This window comes from Rhinopithecus roxellana, chromosome 10 (assembly GCF_007565055.1).
Source record: "Rhinopithecus roxellana isolate Shanxi Qingling chromosome 10, ASM756505v1, whole genome shotgun sequence".
NCBI lineage: Eukaryota > Metazoa > Chordata > Mammalia > Primates > Cercopithecidae > Rhinopithecus > Rhinopithecus roxellana.
Window position 1 is genome coordinate 6258224 of NC_044558.1, and position 22770 is coordinate 6280993.

A 22770-nucleotide genomic window follows, 5' to 3' on the forward strand; every position below is an offset into this window, starting at 1 on the left:
CTAAGGGGAGCTAGAGAAGTTTCCCTTTGCAGACATGAAGATTTCCTGGTCTCTTTCTTTGCATGGACCCCACTGTTCCCACAGCCTCCAGTGAAGGTCCCAGCTGAGAGGCAGGGTTCCCAGGGTTTGTGTGCGGAAAGAATTGCAGGGGAGAAAACTGCCCTCCAATGTACAAGTGAGGAGACTAAGGCCCTGAGAGGTGAAGTGACTTGCCTAAGACCACAAAAGCTGTTAAAACTGGGACTAGAGCTACATCTCAGGCCTACACTTCTCTGCCACACAATTCCAACCTCCATGACTAAAACTGGATGCCTCTCAATGAGCACAGGAGAGGGTCTGTTCCTAGGGAGGAGAGGAACAGGCTCCCCTGCCAGAAAGATCTCTCCCTGCTGATTCTCATGCCTAAAAGCCTAACACCTCAGCACGGGTACTTCAGTCCTTGTGCCCTTCACTCACTCACTGTTCACTGGGCATGTACTATATGCCAGGCATTGGCCACTGCTCTGATATAAATGTGCCCCTCAAATTCGTGGGTTAAAAACTTAATCCCCTTTGGCTGGGTGCGGTGGCTCACGCCTGTAATCCCAGCACTTTGGGAGGCCGAGGCGGGTGGATCACGAGGTCAGGAGGTCGAGACCATCCTGGCCAACACGGTGAAACCCCATCTCGACTAAAAATACAAAAAAATTAGCTGGGCATGGTGGCAGGCGCCTGTAGTCCCAGCTACTCGGGAGGCTGAGGCAGGAGAATGGCGTGAACCCGGGAGGTGGAGCTTGCAGATCGTGCCACTGCACTCCTGCACTCCAGCCTGGGCGACAGAGCGAGACTCTCTCTTAAAAAAAAAAAACAAACTTAATCCTCAACACAGGAATGTTGGGAGATGGAGCCTTTAAGATGTGATTGGGTCATGTGGGCTCTGCCTTCCTGAATGGATGAACGCTGTCATCTCAGGAAGGAAGGAGGGAGAGTCATCTATGAAGATGCAAGTACAGTCAATCCTCATTAATCACAGAATAGTCACAGATTTTGTATTTACAAGTTTGCCAACTTGCTAAAATTTCTAACCCCCAAATCACTGCTCCCAGCACTTTCACAGTCATTCACGGACACATACGTGCACTGAGAAGCCACAAATTCTCACTGCCTGACGCGCGCTCCCAGCTGAGGTCGGCAATGCTGCACTTTGTCTACCTGGGTCAGTTCTCCTGCTGTAAGCAAGTGTCTTGTTCTGGGTCTATTTAGTGCTGTGACTTCTGCACTTTTGTGGGTGGTTTTGCTCCTTCAAGTGGCCCCAAACATAGTGCAGAAGTGCTGTCTACTGTTTCTAAGCAAAGAATGTCAAAAGGCACCAGGAGAGTCAAAAGGGGAAGCAGCCCAAATGTCCATCAATAGAGGAATGCATAAACAAAATGTGCTGCATCCACATAACAGAATATGATTCAGCCTTAAAAAGGAATGAAATGGCCAGACACGGTGGTTGATGCCTGTAATCCTAGCACTTTGGGAGGCCGAGGCAGGCAGATCACCTGAGGTCAGGAGTTTGAGACCAGCCTGGCCAACAAGGTGAAACCCTGTCTCTACTAAAAACACAAAAATTAGCCAGGCATGGTGGTAGGTGCCTATAATCCCAGCTACTTGGGAGGTTGAGGCACAAGAATCGCTTGAACCAGGGAGGAGGAGGTTGCAGTGAGCTGCGATCACACTACTGCACTCCAGCCTGGGCAATAAAGTGAGACTCCATCTCAAAAAAAAAAAAAAAAGGAATGAAATTCTGACATAGGCTACAACATTGATGAACCTTAAGGACATTGCGTAAGTAAAACAAGCCAGCCATGAAAGGACGAATCTCATACCATTCTACTTCCATGAGGTACCGAGAATATGCAAATTCATAGAGACAGCCGAAGACAGACTATCCGGGGCTGGGGATGGGGCAATGGGGAGTTTCATTCATAACATTAACAATCATTGTCAAGTGAGGTGGCTCACACCTGTACACCCAGCACTCTGGGAGGCCAAGGCAGGTGGATCACCTGAGGTCAGAAGTTCGAGACCAGCCTGGCCAACATGGTGAACCCTTGTCTCTACTAAAAATACAAAAATTAGCCAGGAGTGGTGGCACAGGCCTGTAGTCCCAGCTACTCAGGAGGCTGAGGCAGGAGAATCGCTTGAACCCCAGAGGCAGTGAGCCAAGACTGCACCACTGCACTCCAGCCTGGACGATAAAGTGAGACTCCCTCTAAAAAAAAAAAAAAAAAAAAAAAACAACAAACCAAAAGACAAAAAAACAGGCAGTTACTGTTTAATGGGTACAGCATTTCCGTCCGGGAAGATGAAGAAGTTCTGGAGATGGAAGCAGGAGACCGCAGCACAACTGCGAATGTCCTTAATGCCACTGAACTGCACATTTAGAGTTCAAATGGCAAATTTTATGTTACATATATTTCACCAAAAAAACCTGTTTAAAGCGCACCAGGAGATAGAAGACAAAAAGAAGAGGGCAGAGAAGGAAAAGAGGGACTGCAGGGGACCTGGGCCCAAAATACAGGAGACAAAGGAAAGGGCCTGGTTACAGCTGGAAAGGAAAAGAGAAGCACAGGAGAGTCCCCAGGTCACAGGCAGGTGAGTCCCTGGGGATGGAAGGCAAGGGAGTGGTGGAGAAGGAAAGAACCCAGCAGAGAAATGGATTGGGCTGACCAGGCTGGGCCAGGCCGTGTACTCAATTAGAAAAAACAGACCCCACTGTGATTTCAATTAGAAACACAGACCCTACTGTGATTTCGGAAGGGCCAGGGCCTGCTGGAGGCCAGAAAAGGGCCCTTCTCAGAAAACAAGACCAAGAAAACCTAGCTGTCCCGGGGCCCGAGCTCCCACCACTGGAGTCCCTCCCTCATGCTGAGCAGTGCCTCTTCCTCTCCTGAAATGCAACAGGTTCTCAGGGAAAGGCCACATGAAGTCTGGGACCCATTAAAGATGCCTCCAAGTCCTGTGCCCTGAGTTAAACCTGCCTCTCACCAGCTACGTGGCACAGCTGTTCAGGAGCTTACTGAAGCTCCCCCAAAGCTTGTTTCATCACCTGTCAAACGGGGATGAGCATTCCTGCCTGCAGAGCCACTGAGGACTGAGAAAAGCAAGTAAAGCCCCTGCCACGCAATGCACGGCAGCACCATCCCGGCCATCCTTTGGTGTGCGGCCTTCGTCACACCCGGCTTCAGGACGGGACGGGAATGCGGAGGGGGTGAGAGGAGGAGAGGCTCCACAATCCTTCCCAGGCTATGGAGATGTTGGAACAAACGTCAGAGAGCTGGACCCCTTGAGCAATGCCTAGTCAAAAGAGGGAAAAGGTGGTAAGGGGGAAAGGGAGAGAGAGCAGGATGGGGAGAGAGAAAGAGAGAGAAAAACAGAGAGAGAGAGAGAGAGAGAGAGAGGCGCCATGGGGCAGAGATTTAGCGTTTGGGTTCTGGACTCAGATGCCTGAGCTCAGGTCCTGGCCCAGCCTCACAGTGACCTGGGAGTCCTGAGCAAGCTACTCGACCTCTCTAAGCCTCAGTGCCCTCCCAACCACTGAAGAGGCACCAATGCAATCTCATTCTCCCCAAAGAACTGCTGTGAGGATTGAATCCCATCATGTCCATGAGATAGGAGCACAGAGCCCGGCCCAAAAAGGGGCTCGTCACACATTCTCCATCACTGCCCTGTAGTCATCATGAAGGGTGATGGAGGGCGGGATGGAGAGGAAGGAGCAGGAGGCCTGCAGGCTAGCAAGAGGGGAGGTAATAAGTAGGTGGAGATGGCCTGGGATGCAGGCCAGCCGGGAGGAGTCTCCAGTGGGAGGGGCAGCTCAAAGAGCAATGGAGGGAGATAAGATTCCTAACCGCTGCAGGCCCAGCTCAGGCCCAACCCAAGCAGTCTCTTCCCACCCAGCCCCCAGGACTGCGCAGTGAGTACAGGCCTGGTGAATACAGGCCTGGCCCCAGCATCCCATCTCCTCAGCTCTCAGGGAGGTGGAAGCTGGGACCTCACCGACTCCCCTTCCCCCACAACCCCTTCTGTGTCAGGGGTGTGGGTATCTGCAGGCCCCACCCAACACGTGCAGGAAGTGGGTCAAGGCAAGTGGTGAACAAAGCCCTTGCCCCTGGCCTCCCCTCAGCCTCTGGATTGTGATGAAACAGTCCAGAAGCTGTGATGAAACAGGTTTAGCTCCAGAACAGCGCCCGGCCCAGAGGCCCCTCAAAACAGGTACCCAGAGGAAGGCCCATTTGCTTCCAAGCACAGCTTTGCTACAGATTGGCGGTGCCTCTTGAGCCAGTCACTTCCCCTCTCTGGGCCTCAGTGCCCTCATTTGCAAAAACAAAAGGTGGGGGAATGTAATATTACTCAGCAAAAAAAAAAAAAAGAAAGAAAGAAAGAAAAGAAAAGAAATGGGCTGGCCAAGCGTGGAGGCTCACGCCTGTAATCCCAGAACTTTGGGAGGCTTAGGCAGGCGGATCGTCTGAGGTCGGGAATTTAAGACCAGCCTGGCCAACGAAACCCTGTGTCTACTAAAAATACAAAAATTAGCCGGGCGTGGTGGCACATGCCTGTAATCCCAGCTACTCGGGAGGCTGAGGCAGGAGAATCACTTGAACCCAGGAGGCGGAGGTCGCAGTGAGCCGAGATCGTGCCACTGCACTCCAGGCTGGATGACAGAGTGAGACTTTGTCTCAAAAAAAAAAAAAAAAACAGAAATGATCTATGAAGACATGGAGGAAACTCCAATGCATATTACTAAGTGAGAGAAGCCAATCTGAAATGCCACATAGTATGATTCCAACAATATGACATTCTAGAAAAGGCAAAACTACAGAGACAGTCAGAAGATCAGTGGTTGCCAGAAGTGGGAAGGAGGGATGAACAAATGGAACCTGGAGGATTTGGGGAACAGTGACACTATTCTGCATGACACTGTAATTGTGGGTACACGTTATTGCCCATGTGCCAAAACCCATAGAGTGGACAACACCGAGAGGGAACCCTAATGTGAACTATGGACTAAAATAACATGCAGGCCGGGCGCGGTGGCTCACGCCTGTAATCCCAGCACTTTGGGAGGCCGAGACGGGCGGATCACCTGAGGTCAGGAGTTCAAGACCAGCTTGACCAACGTGGAGAAACCCTGTCTCTATTAAAAATACAAACTTAGCCGGGCGTGGTGGTGCATGCCTCTAATCCCAGCTATTTGAGAGGCTGAGGCAGGAAAATTGCTTGAATCCAGGAGGCAGAGGTTGCGGTGAGCAGAGATCGCGCCATTGCACCCCAACCTGGGCAACAAGAGGGAGACTCCGTCTCAAATAATAATAATAATAATAATAATAATAATAATAATAATAATAACAATGTGCCAATATTGGCTCATTAATTGCAACAAATGTACATCAATTGCAACAAATGCAAGATGTTAAGACTAGGAGAAACTGGGGGCAGGGCAAGAATTTATCTACAGGAACTCTGTACTTTCTGCTCAAGTTTTCTGTAAACCCCAAACTACTCAAAATTATAATCTTTTTTGTTTTTAAAGGTTGAGAGTAAGACTGTCTCCTCGGGGCCTTTCTTCTAGAATAAAGCAAAAGTTGCCACGACAGGGATACTAAAAAATAAATAAATGGCCGGGCACGGTGGCTCAAGCCTGTAATCCCAGCACTTTGGGAGGCCGGGACGGGCGGATCACGAGGTCAGGAGATCGAGACCATCCTGGCTAACACGGTGAAACCCCGTCTCTACTAAAAAATACAAAAAAAAAACTAGCCAGGCGAGGTGGCGGGCGCCTGTAGTCCCAGCTACTTGAGGGTGGCTGAGGCAGGAGAATGGCGTGAACCCGGGAGGCGGAGCTTGCAGTGACCTGAGATCCGGCCACTGCACTCCAGCCTGGGCGACAGAGTGAGACTCCATCTCAAAAAAAATAAATAAATAAAAATAAAAATAAATAAATAAATAAATACAAAATTTAAAAAGTAAAATAAAGCAAAAGTTATGAAAATACAGTACTTGAGAGGCAAAAGTACTAAACCAAACCAGTTGGCTTCATTTTAAGTAGGCGTGTCCTAGGAAAATGCAGATCTGAAAATATTAATAGATTTAGCCCGGGAGTGACTAACAGAAGCGCTTGCCCTGGAATCCCATCAAAGCCAGCACACTTGTTTCCTCAGCCTCGGGGGTGGGTTTGCCCTCAATCAGCTGCTGTCTCAAAGAGAGGCAGGAGGGTCCCACCCTGTCAGAACCCAAGGGTCAGCCCAAACCAGGTGTCCAAGCAGCACAGGCACCCTGGGTGGGGCCTCAGTACACGCCCTGCCCAGGGAGAAGGAGGAGCCAGGCAGAAGAGGGAGTCTCCACACCAGGGAACGCCTTCCACGACCCAGAGCCTCAGGGAGCCACAGGGCATCCTGGAGGCAGCGGGGCAGTAGGAGCTCCAGGAAAGTAGGACTCAGAAAAGCACCTGCACCCCCGGGGGAAGAATGAAGACTTGAGCATCTGGACTGGGCCACAGCTCTGAGGACACAGGAACAGGTGGGGTTAGAATGAGCTTGGACAAGAGGTGGGAGGCAGCATCCATCCTGGCCTTGGTCATTTTTCATAGAAGTCTTCTGTCCCAGAGCCACCCTGCCTGGTCAGGGATAGGAAGGAAGATTATGATGTTTCAGATATTCTGTTAACAGCTCAAAGTCGGACGGGCACGGTGGCTCATGCCTGTAATCCCAGCACTTTGGGAGGCCGAGGCAGGTGGATCGCCTGAGGTCAAGAGTTCGAGACCAACCTGGCCAACATGGCGAGACCCCCCATCTCTACTAAAAATACAAAGATTAGCCAGGCATGGTGACTCAAACCTGTAATTCCAGCTACTCAGGAGGGTAAGGCATCTTGAACCTGGGAGGCGGAGGCTGCAGTGAGCCAAGATCGTGCCACTACACTCCGGTCTGGGTGACAGAATGAGACTGTCTCAAAAAAAAACAAAAACAAAAACAAAAATAGCTGGAAGCCTTCACTCAGACCCTATGCTGAGGTTACCATCCCAGAGGACCCACCCTGACCCAGAAAACTCACCCCACTGATGCTGTCTTGCACCAGCCACACATCTAGTACCTTACTCCTGCAGGCCTGACAGTTACCGCACCTCCCATTCCAGAGGGCACGGTCATCCAGTTTGGAAACAAGGCCATGGAAGTGGCTGAAATGTAGGCTGGACATGAACATTTGTTTTTCTGGACGGGGCCAGCCCAGCCTGACCCAGCAGGCCATTAGCAGCAGACCAGGTGCAGCCCGCCAGGCAGGAAGGATGCCTGGCAAACCAAAATTCCCACCTGTGCCTCTCATTCTGAACCATGCTCTATGCCAGGAACAGAGCTTCTTGGACTCCTCTTTCTCATAGGTCACTCTCTAGGTGTACCCCACTTCTCATTCCTGGTCCCATCTTGCACTCTGAGAAAGGCCACAGTTCGGGACACCAAACTCTTGCCTCACGTTCATCGTTCCTCACTCCCATCATCTTCTGAAGACTTTCTCCATAAATGAATTTCCTCCAAACATCTGTAAATCACGTATCTGACTGTCCTGACAAAGAACCTGTATCCAGAATATTAAAGAACTCTCAGAACAACAGCTGGGTATGGTGGCACACACCCACAACTGTGGGAGGCCGAGGCGGGTGGATTGCCTGAGCCGGGAGTTCAAGACCAGCCTAGGTAATGTGGCAAAACCCCATCTCTACAAAAAGTACAAAAATAAGCCAGGCGTGGTGGCATGTGCCTATGGTCCCCACTACTCAGGAAGCTGAGGTGGGAGGGACACTTGAGCCTGGATGGTCAAGGCTGCAGTGAGCTATGACCTTGCTGAGTGAAAGAAGCAAAGACGCAAAGAGCTATGTAACGGCATGATTCCATTTGTGAGACATCCTTGAAAGGCAAAATTACAGGAATGAACAGATCAGTGTGGCCCGGGGATGGCATGAGGGGAACGGGGTGGGATGACCTCCAAGGGGCCACTGCATGATGGAATTGTTTGGGGGATGGAACTGTCTTGTACCTTGATGGTGGCGGTGAAAACACATTCTGTGCTTTCGTCAACACTTACTATTTACCAAAAACAGTGTATTTTGCTGTATGTATGTTAAAAATAAATTTAGGGGAAAATTCACTCTATTTTATGGAATGAGACGTTATTCTACAGATGCAATGGCTCATGCCTGTAATCCCAGCACTTTGGGAGGCCGAGGTGGGCAGATCACCTGAGGTTGAAGTTTGAGACCAGCCCGACCAATATGGAGAAACCCTGTCTCTACTAAAAATACAAAAAATTAGCTGGGCATGGTGGCGCATGCCTGTAATCCCAACTACTCGGGAGGCTGAGGCAGGAGAATTGCTTGAACCCAGGAGGCGGAGGTCGCAGAGAGCCAAGATTGCACCACTGCACTCCAGCCTGGGCAACAAGAGCGAAACTCCATCTCAAAAAGAAAAAAAGAAAGAAAAAAAAAAAAGAAATGCTACCTGATTCTAAATAAATAAAAATGTAAAGTAAGACCTTATCCTGCCCAGAGGGTCAAGGTCAAACCCACCCTGTTCATAAAGCCACTTGGCCAGGTGTGGTGGCTCACACGTGTAATCCAAGCACTCTGCGGGTCCGAGGCAGGAGGATGGCTTGAGCCCAGGAGTTTGAGACCAGCCTGGGTAACACAGTGAGATCCTATCTCTAGAAATAATTTTTTAAAAATTAGCCAGGTGTGGTGGCACACGCCTGTGGTCCCAGCTACTCAGGAGGCTGAGGCAGGAGGATTGCTTGAGCCCAGGAGGTCAAGGCTGAAGGGAGCTGTGATCACACCACCACACTCCAGCCTGGGTGGCAGAGTGAGACTCTGTGGCTCATGCCTATAATCCCAGCACTTTCAGAGGCTGAGGCCAGGGGATCGCTTGAGGTCAGGAGTTTGAGACCAGACTGGCCAACATGGGGAAACCCCGTCCCTACTGAAAATGCAAAAAAATAGCTGGGCATCATGACACATGCCTGTAATCTCAACTATTTGGGAGGCTGAGGCAGGAGAATCACTTGAACCTGGGAGGCGGAGGTTGTAGTGAGCTGTGATCGTGCCACTGCACTCCAACCTGGGTGACAGATGAGACTGCACCTCAGGAAAAAAAAAAAAGAAGAAGAAAGAAGATGTAAAAATAAAACCCGCAAAAAACATAATACTCACTGATCTCCCCTCCTCTCATCACTTCATGACAATAGCCCTCAAATCACTACATTTCCTCTGTCTTCTCAAGGATATTTCTCTGTCTCTCTTCCTCTCTGTCTGCTTCCCTCTCTCTTACACGAATTCACATAGACATATACACGTTTGTCAAAACCCCACCCACTCTCAAAGCCAGCTCAGCTGCCTCCTCCTCTTGGGACAGAATCAATCATCCTTTACCAGGCACTGCCACATACCCTGCTTGTGCATGTTCTTTCATCTAGAAGCATGTTATTGCTAGCTTCACAGTCCATCTCCCTGCAAGCTCCGCGAGGACAGGAACCAGGGCTTCCAATCCATACTCCCGCTGCACCTAGCACAGTGCCAGGCACACCGTGGGTGCTGCGGCTGCTGTGGATTGGGCGAGGGCAGGTGCAATCGGAGGGAGCTGATGCCAAGAGAGGAGAGTTGGCCGTGCTCTGAGGAGGTATGAGAGGCACTAGTACAACTTACTTCTTCTCTTGCATAAGCAGCAGCTATTGCTTCAACCTCCAAGAGCTGGAAGTGACCCCACCTCTCATTCCAACATGAGGTCATGCAATTTATGATGGAGCATTTCCGAGGATGCTTTTGCTTCCTGCGTGCCATCCAGCACAGTTCAAGCCCCAGGCAGACAGATGCTCAGGATGCACCTGCTGAGGGATGGGAACTTGTCTTGTCATCAGGATGCTGTCATTTCTCACTTCCAGAAGGCAGGCACTCTTTACAGCAACGAGTAGATTAGGATCTTCGGATCTGAAGTTCATTTCATTATGGAGAACTACCACAGTACGGGCATAGACTATCAGTAACTCCACAGGGCCACTCTACGATTGCGTTTTTCCACACACATCATCGACCCCTACCTCTTACAAATTCCAGCTTCGATAGTTTTCAAGAACCATTTATAGTTCCTTAAGTTATTTGACAAACACTTACACAGTGGTTATTATGTGCCAGGGAAAGAACTAAGCACTTTACAGATAGTAACTCATTTAGTCTTCACATACACCATATGAGGTTGGTTCGATTAACCTTACTATCCCAGCCAGGTGTTAAGTGGCAGAACAGAGATCCAACCAAGCCACACTGTGCCAACCACGGCCACCAGCCCCACGTGGTTACTGAACACAAGAAACGTGGTTAGTCCAAACTGAGATGTGTTATTAAGTGTACAATACACACTACAGTTCTAACGCTTTGTGTGAAAAAAAGGTAAACTATCTCACTGATACTTTTTATTATTGATTACATGTTAAAATGATAATATTGTAGACATAGGTTAAATAATATATCATTACAATGCATTTGACCAGTTAATTTTTCCTTTCTTTTTTTTAGAGACAGGGTTCTCACTATGTTGCCCAGGCTGGTCTCAAACCCCTGGGCTCAAGCAATTCTCCCGCCTCAGCCTCCTGAGTAACTGGGACCATCGGCAAAAGTCACCGCACCCAGCTCTGTTTACTTTTTAAATGTAGCTCCTAGGCTTACATTGTATTTCTTTTTTTTTTTTTTTTTTTTTGAGACGGAGTCTCGCTCTGCCGCCCAGGATGGAGTGCAGTGGCCGGATCTCAGCTCACTGCAAGCTCCGCCTCCCGGGTTCACGCCATTCTCCTGCCTCAGCCTCCCGAGTAGCTGGGACTACAGGCGCCCGCCACCGCGCCCGGCTAGTTTTTTGTATTTCTTAGTAGTAGAGACGGGGTTTCACCGTGTTAGCCAGGATGGTCTCGATCTCCTGACCTTGTGATCCGCCCGTCTCGGCCTCCCAAAGTGCTGGGATTACAGGCTTGAGCCACCGTGCCCAGCCTTACATTGTATTTCTATGGGACAGCACCACACCGGAGTCTGCACTGACAGCCACTACTCTCTGGGGTTGTGGGGGGTCATCCTCCCCACCCTTCAGCCTCAGGGCAGGACCCAGATTCGGCCTGTTCCTAACACCATGATCACTTGGACAAAGATGACGGCAGCCATGCAATTAATTCCCTCATCTCCCCATTCTGCTTCCTCTGACTGCTCGGACACTGCACCCTCGTCCCAAGCCTTGCCTCCAGCTCCAGGTGCAGCTTAAAATCCCAAAGTGTCAAGGTGGGAAAATGTTTCACACATCATCTAATGGAACCCCCACATGCTGACATGTGGAGAACCTGAGGCCCAGGACCACAAAATCTTCGAGGAAGCAGTGGCCCTGGGGGTGACCTAGTCCAATTTCCCAAGCAGGGCAGAGACTCCTCCAAAGCATCCCTAACAAGTTCTACATAATGAAACTCTATGTGCCGCAGTCCTCTGGTACCTGTGGGGGATTGGTTCCAAGGCCCCTAAGGATACTGAAACCCGAGGATGCTCAAGTCCCTCATAGAATATGGTACAGTGTTTGCATATAACTTACGTGCAACCTCCCATGAGCTTTACATCATTTCTAGATTACTTATCATACCTAACACAACGCACGAACATCACTTTATTTGCATGGACTCAATGCAGCTTTCAGTGAGCAGCAAATTCAAGTTTTGCTTTTTGGAACTCTGTGGAGTGTTTTCCCCTGAACACTGTCAATCTAGGGTTGGTCGAATCCATATGGAACCCACAGATACAAAGGGCCGACTGTAGTTTTACGTGGTTCTACATAATGAAGTAATAGACTTCAGGTCAGAAGGACCTTATCTGCTGCTGCTGCAAAGGGTGCCTACCTTCTAGAAGTGAGAAATGACAGCACTCAGATGATGGGCAGGTTCTAAGTCCTCATCCAGCCTCTGTTAAGACACTCACAGGCCTGGCACAGTGGCTCATACCTATCCCAGCACTTTGGGAGGCTGAAGCTGGAGGATCGCTTGAGGCAAGGAGTTTAAGACCAGCCTGGGCAAGATAAAGATAGCAAGACCTTGTCTCTACAAAAAGTTTTAAAAATTGGCAGGCCATGGTGGTGCATACCTGTCATCCCAGCTACTTGGGAGACTGAGGCAGGAAGACCATCTGAGCACAGGAGCTTGAGGCTACGGTGAGCTATGATCACATCACTGCACTCCAGTCCGGGCAACAGAGCAAGATCCTATCTATTAAAACAAAACAAAGCAAAACAAAAAAACACCAACCTGGGAACAACAGAGAGATCCTGTCTCTATAAAAAATAAAAATTCTCAAGCCTGTAATCCCAGCAATTTGGGAGGCCGAGACGGGCAGATCACGAGGTCAGGAGATCGAGACCATCCTGGCTAATACGGTGAAACCCCGTCTCTATTAAAAAATACAAAAAACTAGCCGGGCGAGGTGGCGGGCACCTGTAGTCCCAGCTACTCGGGAGGCTGAGGCAGGAGGATGGCGTGAACCCGGGAGGCGGAGCTTGCAGTGAGCTGAGATCCGGCCACTGCACTCCAGCCTGGGCGACAGAGCGAGACTCCATCTCAAAAAAATAAAAAAAATAAATAAATAAAATAAAAATTTAAAAAAAAAAAATTAGGCAGACATGGCGTTCACCTGTGGTCCCAGCTACTGAGACCTGAATAGCTGAGAAAGCTGAGGTGGGAGGATCACTTGGGCCCGGGAGGTTGAGGCCACAGTGGGCTGTGATTGCAACACTGCACTCTAGCCTGGGTAACAGATAAGACCCTGTCTCACACACACAAAAAAAAGACTGGGCGCGGTGGCTCACGCCTATTATCCCATCATTTTGGGGAGGCCGAGGCGGGCGGATCACCTGAGGTCGGTAGTTTGAGACCAGCCTGGCCAACATGGAGAAACTCCATCTCTACTAAAAATACAAAATTAGCCAGCCACGGTGGTGAATGCCTGTAATCCCAGCTACTCAGGAGACTGTGGCCGAAGAATCACTTGAACCTGGGCGGCGGAGGTTGCAGTGAGCTGAGATCGTGCCAGTGTACTCCAGCCTGGGCAACAAGAGCAAAACTCCATCTCAAAAAAGAAAAAAAAAAAAAAAGCCACACGTTTGAGATCAGATCACTGGTAGGGGGTAGGGGGGAAGACCCATAAAAATGGCGAGCTCAATACTTAACAGCTCTGGATATATAAACTTTCCAAAACCAGATGCGGCTTCCAATGCTGGCCTGAGTGTCACAGAGCTTAGTGGGTTAAGGTTCCTTTGACACAGACCTTACCACAGCCCTGGCCCACACAGGCTTATGGTTTAATGGGGCAGTTTAAGAGTCAGATTGACCTGGGTACAAACTCCAACTACAGTATAACTTCTACAGTATCCCCTCCGTAAAGTAGACGTTAAAAAACAAAACAAAAAAAAACAAACCAACCAACCCTTTCTCACAGGGCTAAGAGGATGAAATGAGATGATGGAGGCAAAAATGTCTAGAATAACGGTCTAGCACCTAATAGGCACTAATATGTTCATCTCCCTCTCCCTTCCTTCTTCAGCCAAAAACCCCAAGCCTTTTCTCCCAACATGAATTAATAGTAACTCCCACTCTATTCCAGACTTACATAATTAATGTTTTGAACTTAAATGCAGGATTTTACACTTAGACCTATTAGATTTCTTCTTGAGATAAGTACATGTTCAACATTGCTCAATGTCAAGTAATTTTTAAAAGCTAAAAACTAAAACAATTTTTTAAAGTCAGTAGGGCATAAATACAGTATAGTCATAGAATGAAATGTTACTCGGATCCTTAAAATTATGGTTTTAAATAATTTTTACGACTTGTACTATTACCCATTAGATAGCATTCAGCAGGGAAAAAAACAGGGTAGAGTATAATTGCAATTATGCTAAAATATATAGATTTGCACGAACACAAATTTGGAAGGACATTCACCTAAATACCAGCCGCCCCGAATTATAGTATTATGTATCATTTTGTTTTTTCCTTTATGGCTTTATTTTCCAGGGTTTCTACAATGTCCGTGTATTAATTTTAAGAGAGAAATATTTTTAAACTTCATCTTTCTACTTAATGGCAGCACTCCAGTCAATTGAGATGATTATGAACCCTGGTTCTATCAGCCAATGTTTGCTACCCTCAACGCCCATAGAAATGAGAAACAGGGCCGGGTGCAGTGGTTCACTCCTGTAATCCCAGCACTTTGGGAGGCCAGGGCAGGCGAATAGCCTGAGGTCAGGAGTTTGAAAGCAGCCTGGCCAGCATGGTGAAACCCCATTTCTACTAAAAATACAAAAATTAGCCAGGCGTGGTGGCAGGTGCCTGTAATCCCAGCTACTTGGGAAGCTGAGGCAGGAGAATCGCTTGAACCCAGGAGGCGGAGGTTGCAGTGAGCCGAGATGGCGCCATTGCACTCCAGCCTGGGCAGCGAGACTTCGTTCCAAAAAAAAAGAAATAGGCCGGGCGCGGTGGCTCAAGCCTGTAATCCCAGCACTTTGGGAGGCCGAGACGGGCGGATCACGAGGTCAGGAGATCGAGACCATCCTGGCTAACACGGTGAAACCCCATCTCTACTAAAAATACAAAAAATTAGCCGGGCGAGGTGGCGGGCGCCTGTAGTCCCAGCTACTCGGGAGGCTGAGGCAGGAGAATGGCATGAACCCAGGAGGTGGAGCTTGCAGTGAGCTGAGATCCGGCCACTGCACTCCAGCCCGGGCGACAGAGCGAGACTCCGTCTCAAAAAGAAAAAAAAAGAAATAGGCTGGGTATGGTGGCTCACACCTGTAATACTAGCACTTTGGGAGGCCAAGGCGGGCAGATCACAAGGTCAGGAGTTCAAGACCAGTCTGACCAATATGGTGAAACCCTGTCTCTACTAAAAATACAAAAAATTAGCTGGGCATGGTGGCGTGTGCTTGCAATCCCAGCTACTCAGGAGGCTGAGGCACGAGAATTGCTTGAACCCAGGAGGCAGAGGGTGAGCCAAGATCACACCACTGCACTCTAGCCTGGTGACAGAATGAGACTCCATCTCAAAAAAAAAGAAAAAGAAATGAGAAACAGAAGACACGGGCCACACAGGCTCCTGGGAGAGGCTTGTATCTATGGAAAACATAGAGGACTAAGCCAAAGAGAGCCCTGCGGCACATCGCGGGGACCTCCTCACAGTAACACAAGTTCAAGAGTCAGGAGTCAGCATCCAGTGTAGTGGGTCAAACAGTCACACAACCATCTCCCCACTGTATCAGCCAGACCACACTGCTTTCTCTTGTACCAAGAAGATCATTAGACTGAAAAGCCTCACTGAACATTCCTCTACTCACATTAGAGTTCTTTATCTAAGATTTGGTAGAGTGAACCCATGTCGGCTACTAGGTATCTCAACTTCATGTTCACACTCTCCACAGATTGTTCAAAAATCTAACCAAGGCTGAGTGCAACCATGTACACCTGCAGTCTCAGCTACTGAGGAGGATAAGGTGGGAGGACTGCTTGATCCTGGGAACAAGGCTGCATGAACCATGATGACCGCATCGCTGCACTCCATCCTACGTGACAGAGCAAGACATTGTCTATGACAATAATAATGATTTTTAAAAATTTATTACACTGAAATTATTTTTTGATAATATTAGAGTTTAAGAAAACACTAACATTAACTTCACTTTTTTTCTTTCTTTAAGGTGGCTACTAGAAAATTTTAAACTGGCAGGGCATGGTGGCTCACACCTGTAATTCCAGTACTTTGGGAGGCCAAGGCAGGAGGATTGCTTGAGCCCAGGAGTTTGAGGCCTGCCTGGACAACAAAGCGAGACCCTATCTCTACAAAAAAAACTTTACAAATTAGCCAGTTGTGGTGGCGTGTACCTGTAGTCCCAGCTACTCAGCTTAAGGCAGTGAGGATTGCTTGAGCCCAGGAGTTCAAGACTGCAGTGAGCCATGATTACACCACTGAACTCTAGCCTGGGTGACAAAGTGAGACTCTGTCTCAAAAAAGTAAAAAATCATTAAAAAACACAATCTAGGCCGGGCGCGGTGGCTCAAGCCTGTAATCCCAGCACTTTGGGAGGCTGAGACGGGCGGATCACGAGCTCAGGAGATCGAGACCATCCTGGCTAACACGGGAAACCCCGTCTCTACTAAAAGCTACAAAAAACTAGCCAGGCGAGATGGCGGGCGCCTGTAGTCCCAGCTGCTCGGGAGGCTGAGGCAGGAGAATGGCATGAACCCGGGAGGCGGAGCTTGCAGTGAGCTGAGATCCGGCCACAGCACTCCAGCCCGGGCGACAGAGCGAGACTCCGTCTCAAAAAAAAAAAAAATCTAACCTAGAATTGGGCAAGGAATCAATTCTAAGAGTTTGCCACTTCCAGGGTCCCCATCTTGCTCCCTCGAAGAAACCAATCAAGGCAGCATGTGTTGTCTCTACTACTCCTACCCTCCTTCCAGGTCCCGGCAGTGGTTTTGGGGTCACTCCTACACCTTCTCTGGGACCCCAAAGCTGGCAACCTGAACTCAGGAAAAGCAGCTCATGTGGTCTGACTCACAATTCTCCCAGGGCAAGCTGTGGCCTTCTCACAAAGTCTGGTCGACCCTTACAAAGATGGAGGCAAGATAAGAGTCCTCCGCCTCCAGAACATGCCACCCACTGTCTCGCTCTGCCTGTGGCTAAAGAAATCCCTCATGGCTGGGCAAGGTGGCTCACGCCTGCAATCCCAGCACTTTGGGAGGCCGAGGCGGGTGGATCACCTGAGGTCAGGAGTTCGAGACCAGCCTGGCCAACATGGAAATAACCTGTCTCTATTAAAAAAAAAAAAAAAAATTAGCCAGATGTGGTGGTGGGCACCTGTAATCCCAGCTACTCAGGAGGCTGAGGCAGGAGAATTGCTTGAATCGGGGAGGCAGAGGTGGTGGTGTGCCAAGATCACAGCATTGCACTCCAGCCTGGGCAACAAAAGCAAAACTCCGTCTCAAAAAGAAAAAAAGAAATCCCTCACGTTGTCCAGCGACCCCAGCCTGGGACTCCCTGCCTAGAGCTCTGCCCACAACCCAACATCACCGTTCCAGCCACAATTGCCCAAGGCTCACTGCCAAGGTGGAGACCAGCCAGGGAGCAACAACACCAGCCTTTTATCCTGCCCAGGATGATTCACAAAGACAACTCAGGGGCTTGAGGGGAAGGGGAAGACCAGGTCCTGGCAGGGGCAAGCGTGGCGCGAGAGGAGGCTGACAAACACGAGACTTGTGCTAGTAAGACAGAGCGTAAAACTCAGCACAGAACCGGCACGGAGCTCCAGCTTCACGCTGAGTCAACAGCCCCCTTTGGAGGAGGGCCCCACCCCAGAGGCCCACCCTATGTGTCATCAGCCCCTCCCCAGCGCCCTCTGCACTGCCCCCAACCCTCTACCGGATATGCAATCCCATCCCCCAGGAGGGTCACCCCTGCCTCAGCACAGCTCCCATTTCCTGCCCCTGGTGACTCCTCTGAAGTCTATTGTTCCCATGAAGTTTGGGTCAAAGGAAGCAGAGTCCCCACCCATGGGGGCCCGCCTGCCTACGCCAAGCTAAGGAGCCGGCCCCCGCTACAGAGAGCCTGGCCCATCCTCTGGCCCTTCCAGTAGCCCCCCTGTATTAAATGCAGGAGGAGGTAGGCATAGATCTTGGAGACCTGAGTTCTAGTGGAAATTTTCCCAAATATCCAGTCCCTACCAGCTAAAGGCCCCAGGGCCAGATCACACAGGTGTGATTAGAATCTCCCAGATAGTAGCCGGAAAAACCAAAAGCAAGGGAAGAACTGTCATTTCAGAAGGGGTCCAGGCAAAACTGGAAATAGAAGATAGGAGCTGGAGACTGTGTGCTCCCCAGTGACCAAGCCCTGCCCCCACCTCCACCTGGGCCCCCCAGGCTGCTGACAGCCCCCTCACCCCCGCTTACTGGAGAGCAGCTGTTCAGCTCCAATTTCAGAGCTTTAAAGGGAGCTGTCGTCCAACCCCTGCCAACAAAGGGTCATGGGAGCAAAGGAAGACAGGCAAGGTAAAGCCACCCTCACAAGCCCTGAATTTCCAACTGCCACTGGACTGACCTCAACTGCAGGAAAGGCAAGGTCCAAAGCTGGGGACCAACGTCCTCCACTTCCACTGGGAAGGAGGAGGAGGAGCTACAGGTTTGGCAACAGGCGTTGCTTTGTGACAGTCATGGGGCAAGACTCCAGAGTGGAAATCAAAGGAGGTTGTGACATTTGCAACCCAGGAGATCTAAAAAGATAGGGAGAACCTTCACCTGGCGGCTCATCAAGGGGAGAGGAGGGTGTGTTTTAAAGACCCGAGGGCCCCTTGCAGACTCCACAGATAGTACAGTGAGATGGCTCCTTCCCCAGAACAGCTAGGTGCTTTCTGCCAGGATGGAGCAGAGGATTTCTGCTCCTACCAACCTTATCCGAGCCACAAGGCATGGCCCAAGTCAGTCTGCTCCAGCTTCCCCGCCTGTTGGATGAAGGCGGCTGCAGGGAGTAGGGAGTGCACAAGCACTGCAATCCACAGGGTAGGAGACAGAACGCCAAAGGGAGAGCATCGGTTCTAATCCCCGCTCTGCCACTCACCAGGGTTGCGGTGTTAAGCAAGTTACTATCCCTCTAGAGGCATCAGTTTCCCCATCTTTAAAACGGGAGACTTAGGCCAGGTGCAGTGGCTCACGCCTGTAATCCCAGCACTTTGGGAGGCCGAGGCGGATCACCTGAGGTCAGGAGTTTAAGACCAGCATGGCAAACATGGCGAAATCCCGACTCTACTATAAAGTACAAAAAATGGCCAGGAGCGGTGGTTCACGCCTATAATCTCAGCACTTTGGGAGGCTGAGGCGGGCAGATCACCTGAGGTCGGGAGTTCGAGACCAGCCTGACCAACATGGAGAAACCCCATCTCTACTAAAAATACAAAATTAGATGGGCATGGTGGCACATGCCTGTAATCCTAGCTACTTGGGAGGCTGAGGCAGGAGCATTGCTTGAACCCGGGAGGCAGAAGTTGTGGTGAGCCAAGACCACACCATTGCACTCCAGCCTAGGCAACAAGAGCGAAACTCCATCTCAAAAAAATATATATATATGTATATAAAACTAGCCGACCGGGAGGCTGAGGCAGGAGAATTGTTTGAACCCAGGAGGCGGAGGTTGCAGTGAGCCAAGATCATGCCACTGTACTCCAGCCTAGGCGACAGAGTGAGACTCTGTCTCAATAATAAATAAAATAACATAAAATAAAATAAAAATAAAGTAAAATAAAAGTGAAATAAAATAAAACAAGGGACTTAGATGCTGACATTAGGGTATCTAATAATGTTCAGCAAGCTCACCCTGGGGCCAAGGCAAAACTGGAATCAGAAAGTAGAAGCTGGGACTATGTTCTCTGGTGACCAAGCCCTGTCTGTCCCCCTCCCTCCTTGCCTGGGCCACTAGGACCCTGATTCCTAAGGATGTAGAACACAGTGTAGGGCCTGGCTCACAGTAAATGCTCGGTCCATGTTTGCTAAATAAACATGATAGACAGGGCAAGGTTTCTCAGATGGTGCTCAGAGAAACACGAATTCCAAAAACACTAATTCCTAAGAAAAAGAGGTTCTTACTGAAAAAAGCTTAGGAAACACTGGATACAACAGCCATCCTATGGAGTCCATGGGATGTGCCAGGCACTGTGCTATTGCGTGGGGGCTCTGCAAACATCGACTTTTCACAGGAAACTTTCTGGACAGACAAGCTCCCCTCCTATTACCCACCAGGTAACAGCCTGAGAGCCTTAAAGGTAGTGAGAGACTCAGGATTTGTACCCTGTGCCTGCCTGACACCAAACCTGTGACCTTTCCACTCCATCAATGCTGCTTTTAGACCATCGCACACCAGGTTGAAGAGGTGAGAGGATAAGGTGTTTCCCACAAGAACATCTGAATCCTCAGGATGGATGGAGGAGCAGGGACAAGAACCCCCAATCCCCGAGACAGTTTCTCGCTCCTTCCTTCCAAAAAGCCCTACACATTATATCCACGTTGAGGCCCTCATGCAACAAGCTACTCATTCCTCTTCTCAAAGGAAATGCTGAATGTCTAGCAAGTTGGAAAGAATGAGGGGTTCTTCTACTGGGTTACCTGGTTAGCTCCAAGGAGAGTTAAACCAGGAGAAAGTAGTTCAGGTTGGTATACCTCCCTATTTATTTGTCATTGGGGGCCAACTTAAAAGCAGTATTTACACAAGTCTCCAGATTCCAAACTGTCTCCTCTTTCTGAGGGATCCACCCCAACAAACCTTCCCAAATCTCACTCACCCATCCCATCCCCCAAAGGCAAAGATCTCAACTTCCTTCAGCCTCCTACCAGGTTGTTCTCGGAACTCTTCCAGGCAAGCACAAGACCGTCGCCCTGAGAAAGTCAGCCTCCTGGCTGGAAGGAAGAGCTTCCTTCCAGCTCTGCCCGGTCCAGGGGAAACGGAGCCTGGAGGCCACACACTCCAAAACCAAAGTCAAATTATCCCTGCAGTCAGGTAACCAAAGACACTGACTCTTGCCCACGGCTATGTAGGGAGGAAGAACAGTCCTAGCCAGAACCAACATCCTCGAAGAGAAACACACACTCAAGAGACGTAGCATCACACACCTACTCAGAGATACTCACACTTTCAGAGAGCCCCTTCTTACGCAGACACATACACACACTCTGTCACTCACGTTCAACACAAACAAATACGCCCACTGGAAGCCAAAGTGAGTCACACGTGAATAGATATCACCCACACAGAGACTCAAAGCGAGGGAGACTCGCAGTCAGTTGTCACACAGATTCAGCACAGACGCAGTCAGTCCGCGGGGCCTCTGGTGCCGAAGCACAGCGGGGGAAATGTTCACTTTGGGCTTTGAAAGTTCTGCTCCCTGGATCGATTCACTAGTCTCCATCAGGGAACACAGCAGCTTCCCAAGCCCTGGGGTGTAGGACCTTTTGCAGGCGTCCCCCCACTTTCGCATTGCCTTTGCACTTAAAACAGGCAGTCCGCTTACCTCCAGGTCTCTCCCTTCCAGGCTCGAAAAGGGCCCAGCAGAAAAGAGGCATGGGTGCTGAGTCTCTTCTGTTGCCGACGCTCTCGGTTCTGCCTCTCCGGTCCTTTCCACACCGGCCTCCCTCTTCCCCAAAGTCCCGAGTGTCCACCCCCCTTACCCGCCCCTGGAGCCACTTCGCCTCCACCAGCCTCAGTCGCGCCGCCTCCACGTGCCTCGCTCTTCCCAGTCTCCTCCCGAGAGGGAGCACCGCACTCACCGCGCAGACTCCTGCCCTCCGGCAAAGTCCCACCAAGTCCCCGCTCCCCAGCCTTACCGGTCCCAGGGTTCGGGAAGGTGGGATGTGTGCGCTAAGCCAGTTCCAAGGAGTCCGCCCCGAGCGCCAACTCTTCTGGCCGCGGCGATCGCTCTGCGGGGACGACAGGGCGTCAGCGCGTAGAGCCGGGCTCCGGCCGGGGCCGACGGGCGGCGCAGTGAAGGCGGGGCCGCGGGGCCAAGCCCACCCCGCGCCGACCGGCCCCGGTGCACCCAGCGGAGCGGAGCGGAGCGCGCGGGAGGGAGGAGTTTTCCCAGAATGGGACTGACGGGAAAACACGGGGATCCCTATTCCTGGAGGAGTGAGTCAACCCGGAGCGAGGAGGGGAGCGCGGGGCGGACAGGAGGGAAGCGGGAGAGGGGCAGCGAGCAGCGTCGGAGCGCGGGGGGAAGCCAGAGGTCGGGACGGAGCGCGCCGGAGCGCAGAGGTGCAAGGCGGGAACGCGGGCCGCGGAAAGAAAAGAGCAGCCGAGCGCGCGGCGCGAGCGGTCGGCGGCGGCGGCGGCGGCGTGGGGCGCGCGGCCCGGGAGGGAGCCCGCGGGTGCGGCGGGCGAGGCGGGCGCGGGCGCCTCTCACCTGGCGGGACGCGGCGGCGCCGGAGCTGCGGCCCTCCCGCCCCCTGGCCTCGAGTGTGCGAGGAGGACGCTGGAATGCGCGGAATGAGGGCTGGAATGAGATGCGCGCCGCGGCGGGAGGGAGGGAGCTGGAGGGAGGGAGCCGGAGGGAGTGGCGGCCGGGCCACCGGCACCTCGGGGAGGAGACTGCGCGGAGCGCGGGCGGGCGAGGGGCCGGGCCGCCGGGGCGGGGCCGGGCCGGGGCGGGCGGCGGGGGAGGGGACCGAGGGACTGCGGGGACCCCTCCACCCGGGCCTCGGCTGCGGCCCCCACGCCCACACGCCCTTCGATCTCTCGGCTCCGACTCTGCCTGCTCGTTGCGCGCCCCGCGCCCTCCCCTCCTGGCGGGGCTCCGACTCCCTTTCCCAGGAGCCGAGATCCTTCCTCTTCGCCGGGGTGGGGCTGTCCCGGGGGGAGGTGGACGGGGCCCGGCCTCCCGCCCCGCCACCCGGCGTCCCTCCGCACGAGTCCCTGGGAGGCCGGGGAAGGGGCGGGCGCCCGGCGCGCAGGAAGGGCTGCTCCCTTCCCTGCGGCTCCCACCAAAGGACACTTGCTCCGGGGAACCAGGAAGCAGGAACTCGCGGGCTCCATTCCCGGATCCGCCGCCAGTGCCCCCTCGCTTGCCCTCCCCGGCTTTAGCCCTTTCCGTTTTTCTCTCCTGCCCCTTGGGCATCTGTAAAACTGCCACTACGAGTAAACCACATGGGAGAAAGGGCACTCGG

At 51.4% G+C, this 22770-nt stretch overlaps 1 protein-coding gene across 3 annotated transcripts in view; it reads right to left on the bottom strand.

Annotated features, from left to right (window-relative positions):
- TEAD4 (TEA domain transcription factor 4) overlaps nt 1-22505 on the bottom strand; it is an 84682-nt gene extending 62177 nt beyond the window's left edge. For 2 of the 3 annotated variants that reach the window (XM_030939737.1, XM_030939736.1), the window contains exon 1: nt 21123-21381. In XM_030939737.1, the coding sequence (XP_030795597.1) occupies nt 21123-21174 (52 nt within the window). In that variant the 5' untranslated portion in view covers nt 21175-21381. Of the gene's footprint in view, nt 1-21122; nt 21382-21435; nt 21529-22010 lie in introns of those variants that run through there. The other variant, XM_030939738.1, reaches the window with a different exon arrangement.
- Between the last annotated feature and the right edge of the window lie 265 nt (nt 22506-22770).